A 16,237-nucleotide genomic window follows, 5' to 3' on the forward strand; every position below is an offset into this window, starting at 1 on the left:
CCCTGTACAGTGAGGCTTAGTCACACCCCAGATAGCACATTCCTCAGTTCTTCCCATCCCTTTGCCTCTGGGCACTGACTGTCCCCGGAGGAGCTCAAGTGACCTCAGAGCTAGGATATTCCTAGGAGCCTTCAGGAGAGTCTTCTCAGAGCAGAGGGGTTGTGGACACTTCCTAGAGGCAGCATGTGACCCCGAGTCATAATCCCCACAGAAACTCAAGCCCCACAATGCAGAGACTCCCTACATGGAACCCCACCCTCTGAATTCCCACCACCTTTCAGGGCCCCCGCCCTCTCGAAGTCCCTAACCCCCTCTCTGGGCCACATACTTCTCTCTGGCTCCCCAACCCATCTCATAGTCCCTACCCTCCTCTTTGGGTCCCCATCCACCTTTCTGGGCCCCCACCCCACTCTCAGAGCTCCCAACCCCCTCTTTTGGTCTCATTTCTTTCTTTGGAACCCCACCTCCCTCTCTGGGCCTCCACCCCACTTTCTGGGACCCCAGCCCTTGGGGGTGCTCCCAGCCCTGACCTCTCACCCTACTCCCTGGACCCAGAACAGGCAGTTCCTTCCCCATCTCCAAAGACTGTGGTGAGTGGGAGCCAAGGCAGTGGAATCACAGATTTGGGAGGGCCATGCATGTGAACATTGGGGTGGTACACGTGTTGACACGCATCAGTGGTCCATGCGTACCAGGTGAGGGGAGGGGCAGGAAAGAAGAATAGGGGAGGGCATCTGTGAGATCACAGGGTATGATAATTTGGGCTGAGATTGTTAGTGGGGTCTGGGAGGCCCCCAGAAGCTCAAGTGCCACCAGAGCCCTGAATAGGGCCCGTGGGCTGGTCTATTTCTGGAGGGGCTATTCTAGCATTCCAGGGGCGACAGGGGGAGGTTTGACCCAGGCATCCACCCCTGAGACCTGCACAGGTTGTGAAGGCCTACACTGACCACTCCACCACCAGCCCACCCCAGGCTCTGACCTCTCACCTCTGACTCCCCCGTCCTTTGCACCCAGCTTGCCAGGGAGAGGACAGGAAGCTAGCCAATCCCGAGGCTGAGGCCACGCCCCTGGCTAGCATGACCTGAGCCTATAAATACACCTGCCAGGACCCACAGCCAGAGAACTCACACCTGCCTCAGCATTCCACAGCTGGAAGAGCACACGTAACCCCTGTGCCCCACCTGCCAGAAACATAGTAGAAGGCGCACCTGCCAGACCAGGGCCACTGAGACAGCTGCTGGCGACCAGCCCGTGAAGGGACACCTGCCAGGTGGAGCACAGGCTGGGCCTAGCCTCAGGAGAGAGTGAGTGTTGCTGGAGCAGAAGAGCTTGGAGCCTCAGCGCCTGGCCGTGGCTGACCAGGAGGACTATGCCCTGGCCGCGCTGACCCCCGGCCACCAGGTAAGGCCCACTCAGCTGGCACTCACCTCTCACCTGTACAGGCTCAAGGTGGGGCAGCTCCTGGGGAGGTGGGGCCTTAGAGCCAAGGAACCGGTTATGTGGGACACACCGGCCTAGGGGAAGAATAGCCCACAGTCCACCAGGCTCGCCTAACCTGCAGCCGCAGCTGTCACCAGGATATGGTGACATTTCATGTAGTGATGTGGGGGGCACTCATGACATCACAGTGATGTCACCGTGACTCATGACAGGCAGTCATGATGTAGCAATGCCCGAGCCTTCATGGCGTGTCACCATGAAGTTATCCCACTGGCCCACCTGGACTGACAGGAAGTCAAGGTCAGGGTCACCTCTGGGGGGGGAGCTCCTGGGTCTCCTCACTCCACCATGTTGTAGAGACCTGGGCCTGGTGGAGGGCAGGGGGCAGGGCTGCACAGTATCCTGGTCAGCACGCTAGTCACCTAAGCCTGGTTAGGGAGACAGAGATAGGGTCTCCCATGGAAATGGGCGCGGGTCAGGTGGATGCAGTTGTGTGCTCAGCTGAGAGAGGACAGAAGGGCCCATCTACCTCCTGTTTCCCTCAGTGGGCTGGCATGCCAGACAAGCTGGCCCTTCAGGTTCCGGGCATGGCTGGAAGACAAAGCCTCCTTGGGCCACCAGCCCTACCCCTGCTCAGGCTTCTCTGTGTCCTATAGACTGACTGGTTTGGCCCAGACCCAGACCCAGTGTCCTGACCCCCCAACCAGTCCTCACACAGCTGCCTGAAAATTGGGCACCTGCCAACCCAGCTAGGTGCCTATATTGGAATCCATGTTCAAACCCACTTTACCTGACGCAGAGCCATACCCTTCTATGAGAGCCCAGGGCCCACTGGCCAGGTGACCTGGCTGAGTCACCCCACCCTCCAAGCTGCCTTTTCTACTCTGTAGCTGTTGTGTCACATGATCTGGCTCAGTCTAGCAAAACCCAGATGGAAACAGTAACTATTGTGGGCCATTGTCATCAGTTATCACCTTTATTTTTGCCAGGGGGCACAGCCAGGTAGGGCAGGGTCAGCAAGAGATGTCCACTAGGCAGTCAGCACAACACGCCTGCGCGCACGGCGTCTGTTCTAGGCTAGTCAGGCCTGAACGCTCAGGACGCTACCTTTGTCTCAGTGTGAGGAAATGGAGGAGTTGGGACAGAGGTACAGGTGGGGCTCTCTGGACATGTCCACAGGTGGGCAGTGTCCTTCCTGGGATCTTTGGGACTGGTGCTGGGCAAAGGAGAGAATGACAGGCTGACCCCACAGGAAAGGGGCCATCTGTGGTCACTCACAGTTATCTCTGTTTGTCTCACAGCTCAGAGCCATGTCCGTAGGCCAGCAGGTGTGGCACACAGCCATGCCGTCCCCCAGCCGGAGCAGCCCCATGGCCACAGTGCCCAGTTCCCCCAGCCCAGCCAGCAGCCCCAGGTCCCCCAGCACCCCTGGCTCGGAGAAGGTGGCCTCCCCACTGGAGTGCTCCATCTGCTTCTCGGGTTATGACAACATCTTCAAAACGCCCAAGGAGCTGTCCTGCACTCACGTTTTTTGCCTGGAATGCCTGGCACGACTGGCAGCTTCCCAGCCAACAGGCCGACCTGGCAGCGAGGCTGTGCCCTGCCCGTTCTGCCGGCAGCCTACAGCTGTGCCCGCTGCTGGGGCCCCCGCACTGCGCACCAGCCGTCAGCTGCTAGCCAGGATGCCAGCGCACCTTCGGAGGGAGGAACCCGTGTGGCTGGAGGGCACCAAACTGTGCTGCTGTCCCCCACCCTCTGCACCCGGCCTCTCGGCATCTGGCCTGGTATGCGTGGATGTGGGCCTGAGCAAGCCCACTGAGCCCGCTGTGCCCACGCCCACCCCAGCCCCTGCCCACCGCTGGGGCCGCCTGGCGCGCTGCTGGGCACGCTGCAGGGACTGGAGGCGCATGGCACTCATCACGGCTCTGCTGCTGGTGCTCTTTGGCGTGGTGCTCTGGCCTGTGCAGTGTGCGCTCAAGACCGGGAGCCTGCACTGCCTGACCCAGCCGCCTGCCAGCACTGCCCCGGCCACCGTCACCTATGCAACCACCTTCTCTCTTGGGCCCCTGGCCGACAACTAGGGTTGTCCCATGCTCCACGTGTGGGTCCCCAGCCCACAGCTGGAGTCACGGGTGCAGCAGTTGCTGGGAGTCAGTCCCCTAGAACCCCAGAGGAGCCCCAACATCTTTGAGAACCCCATTTGGCTGCCCCCACACTTATGGGACTGGGTCCTGATGGAGTAGGCCAAAGGCTCCCCACAGCCTCCAAGAATAACTGGCTCCTATGAGCCTCAGAGACCAGCCCCCTAACCCCCATCACACACTTGGGGAAACTGAGGCCCGGGGGAGACAGCCTGGCCAGGACCCCTCCCTGTACACACTGTGAATCGCTTATAGGGGCAGCCCCTTGCTGAGAAGAAACCTTATTTTCACATTTCACCCACAGCTCCTTCTCCAGACCCTCCCCAGGCAGGGCTGGCCCCTTACATTGGGTGGGGGTGCTGACCCTACTCTTGGAACAGGGGGACAGAGGGGAGCCGCAGAGAGCCCAGTCCCTCCTGAATTGTACATTTTTAAATAAATTATTTTGTATCCACATTTCATAAGGAGTTTTCATTCTGTTCACCCGCCTCCCTGCACCACTGACTCCCTCCCTCGAGAAAAGCCCACAGTCCACCCCTGCCTCAGAGAGCCTCAATTCAAAGGACACCCCTACTGGATCTGACTTCCAGCAGCCCTTAGGGCAGGTGAACCCCAGGTTCCAGGGGGTCCACCTCCTGTCCCCTCCAGGCTATGGATGGGTTAGAGCAGTTTTGGGGTTTTTTTGCTTGTTTGTTTTTGCGAGAGAGAGAGAGAAAGAGAGAGACAGGGAGAGAGATGAGAAGCATCAATTCATAGTTGTGGCAATTTAGTTGTTCATTGATTGCTTCTCATACATGCCTTGACCAGGGGTCTCCAGCCAAGCCAGCGACCATGGGGTCATGTTGACAATCCCATGCTTAAGCTGGTGAGCCTGCCCTCATGTCAGCGACCTTGGGGTTTCACACCTGGGACCTCAGCATCCCAGGTCGATGCTCTATTCACTGCACCACCACTGGTCAGGCTGGGCTGGCACAGTTTAAAATGTGGCTGTCTCCCAGGACTGTGATGCTTCACCAGGGAAGTAGGAATGGCCCACAGCATCTGGGACAGGGGAAGCTTTGGCCTGGTCTAGAACCCACCCCCATTCTCAACTATGGTCACCATACCCCCAAGAAGCCTCACGGCCCTACAGTCCTTCTGGAAGCCCTGACTGGAGAGCCACAGAACCCCATGGCCCCACAGGAACCGAAGGCTAATGGTGCACAGAAGCAGAGGTTGTGACAACCAGTGTGTCCTGACAATACACAGACCACAGACTCCAGCAGACCCTCCCTGGGCCTGGCTTGTGAAGTGACCAAGTCCAGCCAGCCTCCACCCTGCCCAGACCCCACCCCCATGCCGTTTGTGCTGTTAACCCCAGGAACCCTGCACCACGAGGTTCACATGGCAAACAAAGGCAAGGCTAGTTCTGGCTGTTGTCCTCCTCACCTCTCACCCCAGAACCCTGAACTTCCTGCTCCACCTAGCTGGGCTGTCGTAAGGACCAAAACACACCCTTTCCCCATGCCCCAAAAACACAGAACTGGGAACAGGGCATTTTACTGAGAACACTACAAAGGTACAGGACCATTGGGGATGGGACAGTGCATGCCACCATGGACCACATGACAGTGACATTGCACCTGTCATATACCAGTAATGCACATACGTAGCCTCTCCCTCATCACGGGCAGGGCCAGGCATGTTGTACGTGCAGTCACATGAGCATTTCACACACTCCCTCATTCAACAAGCATTTATCCATCTGTGTGATGGATAAAGCATTTATCACAGTGTGATGGACTGGGGTATGCCTAGACACAGCAGGGACATAGCCACTACCCAGGCCACATCCCAGACCACCGCTGTGGGAAGAGTGGAAGGGTGGCTCTGTTGGTGGGGGTGGTACCCGGCAGCCGGGCAGAAACCACACTGGCCACCAGCTTGCTTCCTTACTCATGACACACATTCAGGCTGACACTCAAACATATGGTACTCAAGGTCACACGTGGTCGCTGTGTTGTGCAGGTGGTCACTGGGGGCCACTGGAGGCATCCTACACTGGGAGACAAACCACAGCCGTAAAGCCCTGCCCCCTCCACCCTCTCCAAGGAGCCCCAGAAGGGACAAGGACACCAGGATCTCCCAACTGCCCTTCCCCATTTCTAGGCGTCCAGGCCTGTGTGTAGGGTCTGAGGGTTGGCCCCAGAACAAACTCCAGTTTACTGTCCTAAACACAGTCTGAAGAACGCAGAGGCAGCCAGCCTTCCCAGGCTCGGGGCCTCCTCGCGCGGCTCCCGGCTCAGGTTCGCGGAGCCCCTCATCTCCTGAGGCTCAGCAGGTCCTGGTACATGCCGCCGGTGGTCTCTGGGGTCCTGCAGATGGAGACCCGGCTTTGTTGGTTCGCGCACCTACGCTCCGGCCATGTCTTCGCGGCCTCCTGCCCCAACCTCGCGGGGACATCGCCCGACCCCCACGCGGGACCGCGGCCTGGTTCCGCTCCTCGACGCCCCCACTCGCGCCACAGGCACTCGGAGGGCACGAGTCCACCGGCGCGGCGCCCACGTTCTGGTAGACACGCTCCTCCGAGGGTTCGCTCAGGGGGCGGGGTCCCCGGTCACCAGGCGGACGCCCGCGCGGACCCCGCCCCCAACTGCTCGCGCAGGCGCAGCTGCTCTCCCTGGAAGTACAGCTGCGGCGCCAAGTGCACGAACTTGTCCGGCGCTCGGGTCTGCACGGTCCCGTGGCGAATTCGCAAGACGAAGCCATGGCCTTGCCCCGGGTTTCACCTGCAGTGCACCCCGGCAGGCCTGCCGTCCGGCCCCTGGCGTTCTTCTCTGGGTCCAGTCCGCCTCTTCCAGGAAGCGAGGACGCCCGGCGGGCTCCGCGAGGAGTGGTCGGGCGGGCCAGCTGAAATGCTGGTAATGCTTCACTGCGCGTGGAGGCTCTTCCCGGGCAGGGCGGGCTGGTGAGCGCCCTGAGCCATCTGGGCAGTTCTCAGGAGGGGCCGACTGCAGGGTCAGAGCCGGTGCTGCAATGACCCCGGGGGTGGGAGAGGCACAGGAAGTAAACTGGGAGGAGGCAAGCCGTGGCCAGGAGTGATCATCAGGGCAAAGACAGAGCAGGAGAGGTTGGGAGGAAAAAATGGGACTCAGGGCTGGCGGAAAGGGGGCACAGGTGGTCCAGGTGCCTGGGGAAAGGAAAAGGGATCAGGTTTGGGGGACAGAGAGTTTTATTTGGGAAGGGCCAAATGTGAAGGGTCTACACTGTAGACTCTACAGCAGTGGTCCCCAACCTTTTTTGGGCCATGGACCGGTTTAATGTCAGAAAATATTTTCACGGACCGGCCTTTAGGGTGGGATGGATAAATGTATCACGTGACCAAGACAAGGGTCAAGAGTGAGTCTTAGACTGATGTAACAGAGGGAATCTGGTCATTTAAAAAAGATAAAACATCGTTCAGACTTAAATATAAATAAAATGGAAATAATGTAAGTTATTTGTTCTTTCTCTGCGGACCGGTACCAAATGGCCCACGGACCAGTACCGGACAGAAATAGGCACCACTGGTATACAGAGGAGACTGAAGCTGCTGAGATGGCAGGAAGAAACTGTAGAAGCCATGAGTGTGTGAGACCACCTGGAGTCAGGCATCTGGGGCCGGGGGTTGAGAATGTGGCCCACCTGTACACACTGCCCAAAAGAGCCCAGGCCAGGATTGTGCCCACTGGGTTGATGGACATGGAAGCCAGCAAAATCAGTGGGATTGGCTGGAGCCAGTAGGACCCTGTTCACCCTCATCGCAGACCTGAGGACTTCCTGACCACTCTAACTTGGCCCTGCATGTCCCATTGTCCTCAAGGCTCACCTGGTCTGGCTGCCACACCTGCAGCTCCTGCACACAGTAGTCCTGGGCCTGGCACTCAGCCACACTGCACATGTGCACACAGTCATACAGCTGCGATGCAGCTCTGACCAGTACCAAAAACACTTGTTCTGGGGTTGGGGCCGGGCATTGCATCAGTGGTGTTGGAAGACCACCAGCACCCTTGCCCCTGTACCCTGAAGGGACTCACAGACACTCATGTATACACAGAGCTTCCTGAAGACTGAAGAGGCAAGGTTGGGCCAGCCACAGGCACAAGTCCAGATAAGCACATGGGAACAAGCCTATACTCCTACCTGGCCTTGCAGTACTTCCCTGGACAATGACACATGTATTCTCTCCTGGGTGGCAATGTACAACTTGCCCAGTCCTCGGCATGGCTTCTCCTCTGGGTCACTCTGAAAGAGGATGGGGGACAGACAGCTGCCTGCCGTTTCTAGGAAGAGAGGACAAATGTAAGCCTATGCAAATTATATACAAAGTAGTCCCTGGTGACTCACACACACAGTCCCTTCTACTGTAGGCTAGGGAGGGGCTTAGAACCAATGTTTAGTCCAACCCTCTCTGAGGACCCCTTGGGGACTGCCACACCCTCTCCCCCCAAATATTTATTGTCTTGCAAGTTCCATTGCCTGAGGCCTTGGCTTTCCCTAGGACATGCAGCAGGCCTGGCACACTTGCTTTGTGCACACCCACACTGATATAGTTGGCATTGATGTAGTCAGTGCCAGACATGCAGTCGTCCACCCCTTACAGGACAACATGGATGCTATCAACTGGGAAGGGAAGATGTCACTCAGGTCTCCAGGAGGGAGCCTCACACCTGTGGTGGGAAGTGGTCCCTACCCCCACCCCAAGGCTCCTCACAGGGAAGGATGTTCTTGTGCCAATTCTTGGGTTTATTGTCTGGCCACTGCCCCTCCTTCCTGGGATATGAGAGTCGGCATTCCTGCTGCTGTAGCACCTAGCAGGAGGAGGGGATTTCAGCCACAGCCAACCCTTCCCCAGAGCCCACAACACCCCCAACACCACCTATGACCTGTTCCCCCAGTCTACAACACCCCACAACACTCCCCTACTCTGCACCTCATACCTTGAACTCCCAGAAGCCCTGCTTGGCCTTCTTACCACCGGTGTCTGTGACCTTGTTGAGCTCCTGCTTGTGGCTGTCGATGGTTATAGTGCTGATCCTCGCGGCTTTGAGGGATTGGCAGGGAGAGGCCCATGCCCAAGCTTAACAGGGTCCCATGGTGCCCATCCAGGAGCAGCAGCCCGAGCCCACACCCTGCCCCTTGGCTGTCCTGCACCTGTTTTTCCTGCGTGGGGCTGTGTTGGCATCCCTTGGGCCCTGCAGGGGAGCAGTCCACTCTGGATCCCAGGGTCCATATGCGGAATGTGGGGCATACCTGCAGAAAGGGGCACCACAGCCCCTGAATTCACTATGGCTTTTTTTCTATTTTAGAGAATTTTTATGAGTTTATTTGAACCCAAACTAGTGACAGAAAAAATCTCAAATTCTCTCCCATGGGATTCTTAGAGCTCTCAACCAGTTTGCTGAGGGAGTGGAAACTCTCCCTGCCTTCCCACCTTCAACACCATGCTTCCCATCTGGCTGTGGGGGCAGCAGTGAGGGGCCTGGCCATAACTGCTTCCCAGAAGTCACACCCCACCGTGGCTGCAGCTCCCTAACCTGGAAGCAGATCATCATATGGTTGACAGGTGGCTGGCAGGCCACCTTGTCCAGCTGCTATGTCACAGACAGCATGAAGTCCCCAGGCTTGTCTGACTCTCCCTGACATTCCTTCTCCATCAGTAGCTTCTCAGCATCCTTGCCAGGTGGGTGTGCCTGGTACCACCTGACCTAGGGTAGGGGTGGGAGCACAGGTGAGATGGGGGGGGGGGGGTTGGCACAACCTGGCCAGGTGAAGGGGCACAGATTCACATGCAGCCAGAAGGCTCACAGACAGAGACAAACAGGCCCACCCAGATTTTGGGGCCCAGGCAGCAGTCCACCCTGGCCATCAAGCATCTACCCTGCCCATCTCTGACCCTCCCCTACTCAGGAGCCAGCAGGAGGCAGAGCAGGTAGGCTCTGCAGGGCCTGAGGTAGCCACCAGGTGGCAGCCTAGTCCTCAGCAAGGAAGGAAAGAGCTTCCCCAGACCAGCCCCACCCCCGTGACCCTCACAGATGCACCTTTGGGCCTCATCAGTGCAGATGGGGAAACCAAGGCTGGAAGGCCCTGCTAACCCCATGTCAACAGCCAGGAAGCAGGGGTGAAGCTGGCTGTCGGACCACTGTGCACACTCCCCCTTGCATCTTGTGTCTGAGTCTCAGAGAGGGCAGACAGGACAGTCCCTCAGCTTTGCTGCAGCCATGAGGAGTGGAGGATGTCTCTGTGCCATGCCCAGCATACCCTGTCTGGGGATGCTCACATGCATACATGTGCAGATACAGGCAGATACTGCTGCTCACTGCTCAGGCATCAGGTCCTGGCAGTCCAGCAGGTGCTGCAGCCCCACGGTGCCCCCCTGTGCTCACGGAGCTGACACCTGCACTGGCCAATGTAGTGCTGCACCAGCCTGGCCAGCATCCATTCAGGTCGTAATAGTCGCCTGTGTTCTGGATCTTGATGTGGGTCACCTCCGTGTGGTGCCTGGAAAGGCCATCACCATTGGAGGGCCAATTCTGCTGTTACTACCCTCAGCTTCCAGGACAGACTCTGTGCTCTTTCCCCCCTGAGATCTTGGTCTCTGACAGTAATGGTAAAAGCCAGGACCCTGGCCAGCAAGTGTGCACTCTAGGTGGTGAGCACCCGCCCCTAATGTTCCCCAACCCAGCCCTCCTTGACAGGCTTGGCCTCACCCTAGAAAGAAGCTCCCCACCAGCCACCAGTCAACAGCAGTCACTCTGCTGAACCACATCCTGTGCCCAGATGCCCCCTCCCCCTCAGACTCCAGGCCAAGATGGGCAATGCCCAGAGTGGAGGCCGGGGTGCAGAGTGGAGGCGCGGAGTCAAAGCCACAGAGAGAGGTGAAGGGCACCTTGTTTGTCCTTTTGGAGACTATCCTAATCATGCTTTCCATCCCCCTCCCTCTCTACTAGCTGCCGCTGGGTCTCTCCAGTGGAAATCTCCAGGAGTGGGGCATTCTGAGAGGTTGCAACAGCTCACACCACCACCTCCCACTATCGCAGACCAAGGCAGGCCTCATGTCCCCCCACCAAGCTGGAGGTGCACCTGCTGCTGAGGAGGTGGGAAGAGACAGAAGGGTTATGGTTCCCTGTCCCCCGGGCTCAAGGTCCCTCTATGCTGAAGGGCTCACTGCTCTGTGGTGGGTCAGTGACTCATCATGTGATAACATGGTCAGACAGGCTTTGAGTGGGGACAGGTAGGGTGGGCTGGGCATATAGTGTCTCCAACAGATCTAACAGCCTGGGCCCCTCGAGACCTCCCTGAGCCCAGTCAGTGCTCAGGAGCCCAGGACAGCACAGGCCAACCTAAGAGACCAGCTTGGACCCAGACTGGCCACTGGCTGGTCCAGCTTCCTGTGTGGCTTTGGTGTCCCATCTGTAGATGGCAATTCCAACCCTGAGACCCTGGGAGACACGTGAACAGCCTGTCAGCATTCCTATACACACAGTATAGGAGCTAGACATGCCTGCAGGCAGGCACTTGTGACAGTGGGAGACACATAGCAGTAGAGAAGGGTCCCGGGCTGGAATTTCAGGGCTGAGGATCTGGGAGCACAGGCTATGCCCTTCCCTGTTTCCCTGCCCTGGACCCCCAGGTTCCACCCAAGCCCTGGCCCCTCCTGTTCCCACAGGAACCTCAACCAAGTTCTATCCTGTCTTCACAGAACTATGTCAGCCAGGCACATGCTTCCTCTCCAACCTCTGGAACAAAGGGGTGTGTGAGGAGGGACTCAGTAGCTCGCCCCCAGGGGTCCCAGCCCTCCGCCAGGCACAAGAGCCGCACGTCTCAGAGCTAGGTCTGTGCCCGGCCCTCAATGGGAGCCCTGGGGGAGGTGGTACCGATGGTGCTGCCAACTGACCAACAAACCATAGGGCTATGGCAAGGGGACATGGGGCACGGTCAGCTCTAGAAGGGTGGGCTTTACTTTGGATTTGGTCCAGCCTGCCCAGGCTTGATGGAGGCGTGGGCAGGGGCCCAGGGGCCAGAGGATTGACAGTCCAAATAGGCGGTCATCAAAGGGTGGAATGGGGAGGGGTTGGGGAGGGTGGATTGAGCCTCACTTGTGGTTTTCCCAGGCTGGCCAGGGTCACACACACGACATGGACAGAGACTTCTTGGAAAACCAGAACTTGCCCAGGGGACAAATAAGATAAGGTTAACTGGAGCACGTGGTGTCATTCCAACCAGCCTTGAAACCCTTTCCTCCCTGACCTTAAACTTAGAATCACAAGGCTTTAGGGCTGACAAGTTCTTAGGGACCTGACTCATTTCCACTATTCCTGAGCCTAAGAGGGCCCATGACCTTGCCAGAGGCCACTGTGCCAGGCAGCCTCCTCACAATACCCCTCATAGGGATCCTGGGACCCTCACCACTGAGGCACTGCTGGTGGAGGATGGGAAGAGGCAGAGGTCTGCTGTGGTCTAAGGACCTTGCTCAGGCACAGAGAAGCCCTGTGGGCCCCACAGATCAGACTTTGTCCAGCCCCTTGTTGCTCTGGGGGGTCACTCAGGGTCATAGGGCGACCCCTCCTGTGACCTCTACCCTCACCAAGCCGAAGAGGGGGTGTGCTCTGGGTGTGCCAAGTGCCAGGAAGCAGTGACGTCTGTCTTACACCTGAGTGGCTTCCCATGACAGGCACATGACGCTAGAATCTGAGCTTACACGTATGTGTGCACACACCCAGGGAGCAGGGATTCAGCAGAAAGGTCAGGGAGTGCCTAGTTCCTGTCACACTCTCCATGGAGGCAGGAAGCTGGAGACCCGGGGCCTGTCCTGACATGCACTGCCCACTGCAGGCTTCAGACACTGTCACCCACCACCTGCAGCATAGTCCGTTCCCTGTGGCCAGAGCACCTCTGACCTCCGCCCAGGCCCAGCCCCATCAGAAAATCCTGTTCCACTGGCCTTCCTGAGCCAGGACCCAGGTGTCTGGCCTTGGCTGTGGAAGGGGTGGTGTCACAACGTCAGGCCTGGGGACTACAGGCCCAAAGTGGGTGCTCACCTGGGCGAGGTTATATCTGCCCTGCCCACACAAAAGCCACGCCCCTGATGAATGCCCCCACAGAGACAACCCCCCACTGGCTTCCTTAAAGGTGCTGCGCCCCCATTGCGGAAGTTAAGATAAAAACAGGTTTTCAAGGAGTCCACAAGGGCGTTGGGGCTCGGAGGGCGAAGGGCCAGGCGGCCCGTGTCCGTGCTGTCCCCACCCACTGATGCCTTCGAATTATCAGAACAGATGGGTAGGGCCTGGTCCTGCTCTCCTGGGCTAGGGAGCTTCCAGGCCCCTCGGGGCACCGCTTCAGAGCAGAGGGTGCAGGTGGAGGGTGTCACGTGCTCCCCACACCTTCACTCTCAGCCCTCAACCTCTGCGGCCCCCTGCCTGCCGCCGCTGGCCTCCCCTCGCCAGCGATGCTCGCGCCCCTCTGACCTCAGGGCTGCTGCTTCTGCCGGACTGCCCCTCCATGAGTCAAAGCACTTTTCATGAACCTGTCCCTGGGGGGTCACCACGCTTCCCCACCTGGACTCTCAGCCTTGAGATCCATCCCTTGGGAGTGAGGAACTCCGAGGCCTCTCCTGCCCAGACCCCTTCACCCTCTTTTCAGGAGTGGTACCTTCCGCTGCAGCTTCCAAGCCCTGATCCCAACCCCCACCCTGAACGCTGACCTGAAGGTCCTGCCCTGAGAGCCTCTCCTTTTGGAAGCACTGGCTGTCCAGAGCACCCTCTCCTGAACTCCCAGTGTGGGGGCTCCTCTCACTCAGTGCTGCAGAAGCCCCCTGATCCCTCACCCTCCCAGCCTCCCCGCCAACCAATACTGCCTCCTGGAGACCACTGGGCAGGCTTAGTGCTTTGAGCCCAGCTCCTCCAGATGCACCAGGGTGGTCCAGCCCAGCACAGGGCTGTCCGATCTACCCCCAACCCCTTCTCTCCATTTGCGTCTGGGCCCCAGCATTGTTCTCACACTGCAGGCCCATTCTCATAAAGTCTGAAAGCGCAGGACCCAGCTGCTCCCGCCACCCTGACTGTCCATCCTGCACCCAGGCCCACAGCTGCTCCTTCTCTTGTTGCTGAGCACGCTCCTGCCCACCTCGGCCTTCACACCCTCACTCCAGCACCTTACTCACCCATCGGATCTGTGCTGGAGCTGCAGCTTTTCCCAGAGCCCTGGGCTAGTCCTGCACCTGACAGCTGCCCTGCACCGACTGCCACAGGCCACACCCACACTTGTCCCCTGAACAAGCAAACGAATGAAAGCCCACTGGCTGATGGGTCATCTGGGTGCTGAGCTTATGAGTGTTACTTTCCTTTTCTTTTCTATTGACATACACACACAGAGAGAACAGTTTTGTTTTGTTTTGTTTAAGAGAGAAAGGAAGAGAAACACTATTCATGCCGTCATCGGTTGCTCCTTGTATGTGTCCTGATCAGGGATAGAACCCACAACCTTTGTATGTTGGGATGATGCTCTAGGTAGGTGAGCTCTTTAGCCAGGGCCAAGAACATAATTATCTTCAATAAAAGTCAGGAGTTAAAAAAAAAAAAAAAAAGTCAGGAGTTCCAAGGAGGAAGACACACAACCCTCCTTTCTTTCCTGCTCCTGGTTTGAGGTTCACAGCTGCTCCAGAGACCCATCCCCTCAATGCTGCTTGCCGAGGGTCTCCCATCAGGGCTTAAGGTAGGCCACCCCGGGCCAGTGCAAAGGTCCCCTGCCACTCCCAGCCCTCTACTCCCTGCACACCCTGGCTCCTCTCCAGGCCCTCTTACCCCGAGTGGAAGCCCACTCTCCTCAGACAGACCCCTCCTCATCCTGTGCTCACAGACACACGCACACACTTGCACACAAGGGGCAGTGTGTCAGGATGCTGCCTGAAAGACCATCCCCAACAAGGCGACCCGGAGTGTGGCCTCCACAGACCCTGTCCCATCAGCTCCATGCACAAGTGTGCGTTCACTGCACGGGGTCTCCTCGCCAAAAGCAGCCTCCCAGTGCAGGGCCCCCTCCTCAATCCAGAGCCATATGATGGAGCTTGAAGCCTGCGCCCCATCATGAAGCTTAAAAAGCCACAGGGAGACTGGCAGGACAGACATAAGCATCTTTTAATGTGTTCAAACTTTATTTCACGGTGACTGACAGACACAGACTGGAGTTAGTAATGTGACATATGGGGCTCCCTTCAGCCCTTGGACTTGACAGCCCAGCCCCAACCACGGGAGTCAGGACTGCCACCCCGACCAGTACCAGAGCACGTGGAGGGGGTGGGATGGGTCAGAATGAGACACAATGTTGCGGTTTAAGGCATTTCTGGCTTTTTAGCCATTTCTGCCATCCCTGCACCCAACCCTTGGCCTTGGTCAGACACCCAGCTGACCCCTAGGGATTCCTGAACAAGGACAACCAACCCTCACACCAAAATTGGACTGAGGATTTGCTGTGCAGTGTCCTCAGCTGCTCTTGGGCCAAGATGACAGCCCCACTATCCCAGATATCAAATAAAATCAATACATTAAGAATTCTGTGGTTGGTGTCAGGCCTGGACATCTGTCCTCAAGAGGGGAATGCTGGCTCCCCCAGCAAGCAGGCAATGGACGTCAATCACACCACACAGTGGCTGCCTCCTTCTCAGGCTCAGGGTTCCTCACAGGGCCTGAGGTGCTGGGGAGGGGCACAGCCATGTCCAAGGTTCCTGGGTGGGTGGGCAGGGCCAGCTGAGGTGTAGGGCCTCCGGAAGAGGCCTGAGTCTGGCCTCTGCTCTCCAGCATCCTGGGACTGATGGGCAGAGCCGAAACGGGAGGCGCCATGTGGTCCCAACAGTAATATCATTTCTAAGTCACAGTACTGGTGCAGGAGGCCCAGGAGGGGCCGGCCTGGCTCCAGGCAAGTCCTGGTGAGGCCCTCATCGTGCCAGCTCAGTGGAAGCCGAGGAAAGTCCTCTCCAACCCTCGCTGCAGCTTCCCACTCTGGGGACACGAGCCGTGCCAGACGGAGCACGATGCGTGTGTGGAGTCTGCCAACAGGTAGTGAAACACAGCAGAAGAGGATGGGACATGGTGACCCGGGGTGAGGGGTATGTCCTGAGGCTGCTGTCTGAGCCAAGCCCTCCATGCTGCCACATCAGTCCCATGAGTCCCTTGGCACTGAGACTGTCTCTGCAGCTTGCCTGGCTGGACAGCAGGGAGGCCAGGCCAGGAGTCTCTCCAGCCAAAACACAGGCAAGAAAATCATATCAAAAAAGCAACAAGTTTACAAAAATATAAAATAATTACAGCAGGGTGGGCAGTGGGCTGTGGTGCAGCTCACGGGGAAGAACAGGGCCGAAGCTCCGGCTTGGTGACTGCGTCCTCCAGCAGGTGCAGTGGTCGCCGCCCCACCACCACGTCCCGCAGGCAGCCCACGAAGCCCGTGCCATAGGCTTTGGGCAGGGCCAGGCCCACGGGCAGTTTCTCCAAGCCCCCTGCAGGACAAACACAGAAAGGCCAGCTGGCTATGACTTAGTGATGGGCAGGCCAGGATACTGGTGGGCAGAGGAACCCACCAGCACCTGCATGACAAGGTGAGTTACCTGAGACCTATCTGTGTCTGGGGGCACCAGGTGGCCAGCA

The 16,237-nt window shown here is 58.1% G+C and overlaps 2 protein-coding genes and 1 pseudogene across 5 annotated transcripts in view; 1 reads left to right on the plus strand and 2 right to left on the minus strand.

Annotated features, from left to right (window-relative positions):
- The first annotated feature begins 728 nt into the window (after positions 1–728).
- Positions 729–4,031, plus strand: RNF223 (ring finger protein 223). The gene is made up of 2 exons (XM_066270751.1): positions 729–1,401; positions 2,742–4,031. Exon 2 carries the CDS (start codon positions 2,751–2,753, stop codon positions 3,519–3,521), a length of 771 nt encoding a protein of 256 aa, XP_066126848.1. The 5' UTR covers positions 729–1,401; positions 2,742–2,750; the 3' UTR covers positions 3,522–4,031.
- Positions 4,032–5,118: 1,087 nt separating this feature from the next.
- LOC136330096 (tyrosine-protein phosphatase non-receptor type 11-like) lies at positions 5,119–15,436 on the minus strand (annotated as a pseudogene).
- Positions 14,716–16,237, minus strand: part of AGRN (agrin) — a 34,685-nt gene continuing 33,163 nt past the window's right edge. For all 4 annotated transcript variants that reach the window (XM_066270752.1, XM_066270753.1, XM_066270756.1 and 1 more), the window contains one exon: positions 14,716–16,089. In XM_066270752.1, coding sequence (XP_066126849.1) covers positions 15,932–16,089 — 158 coding nt within the window. In that variant the 3' untranslated portion in view covers positions 14,716–15,931. The remainder of the gene's footprint in view (positions 16,090–16,237) is intronic.

The sequence above is a fragment of the Saccopteryx bilineata genome, chromosome 3, assembly GCF_036850765.1.
Source record: "Saccopteryx bilineata isolate mSacBil1 chromosome 3, mSacBil1_pri_phased_curated, whole genome shotgun sequence".
NCBI classification, from domain to species: domain Eukaryota; kingdom Metazoa; phylum Chordata; class Mammalia; order Chiroptera; family Emballonuridae; genus Saccopteryx; species Saccopteryx bilineata.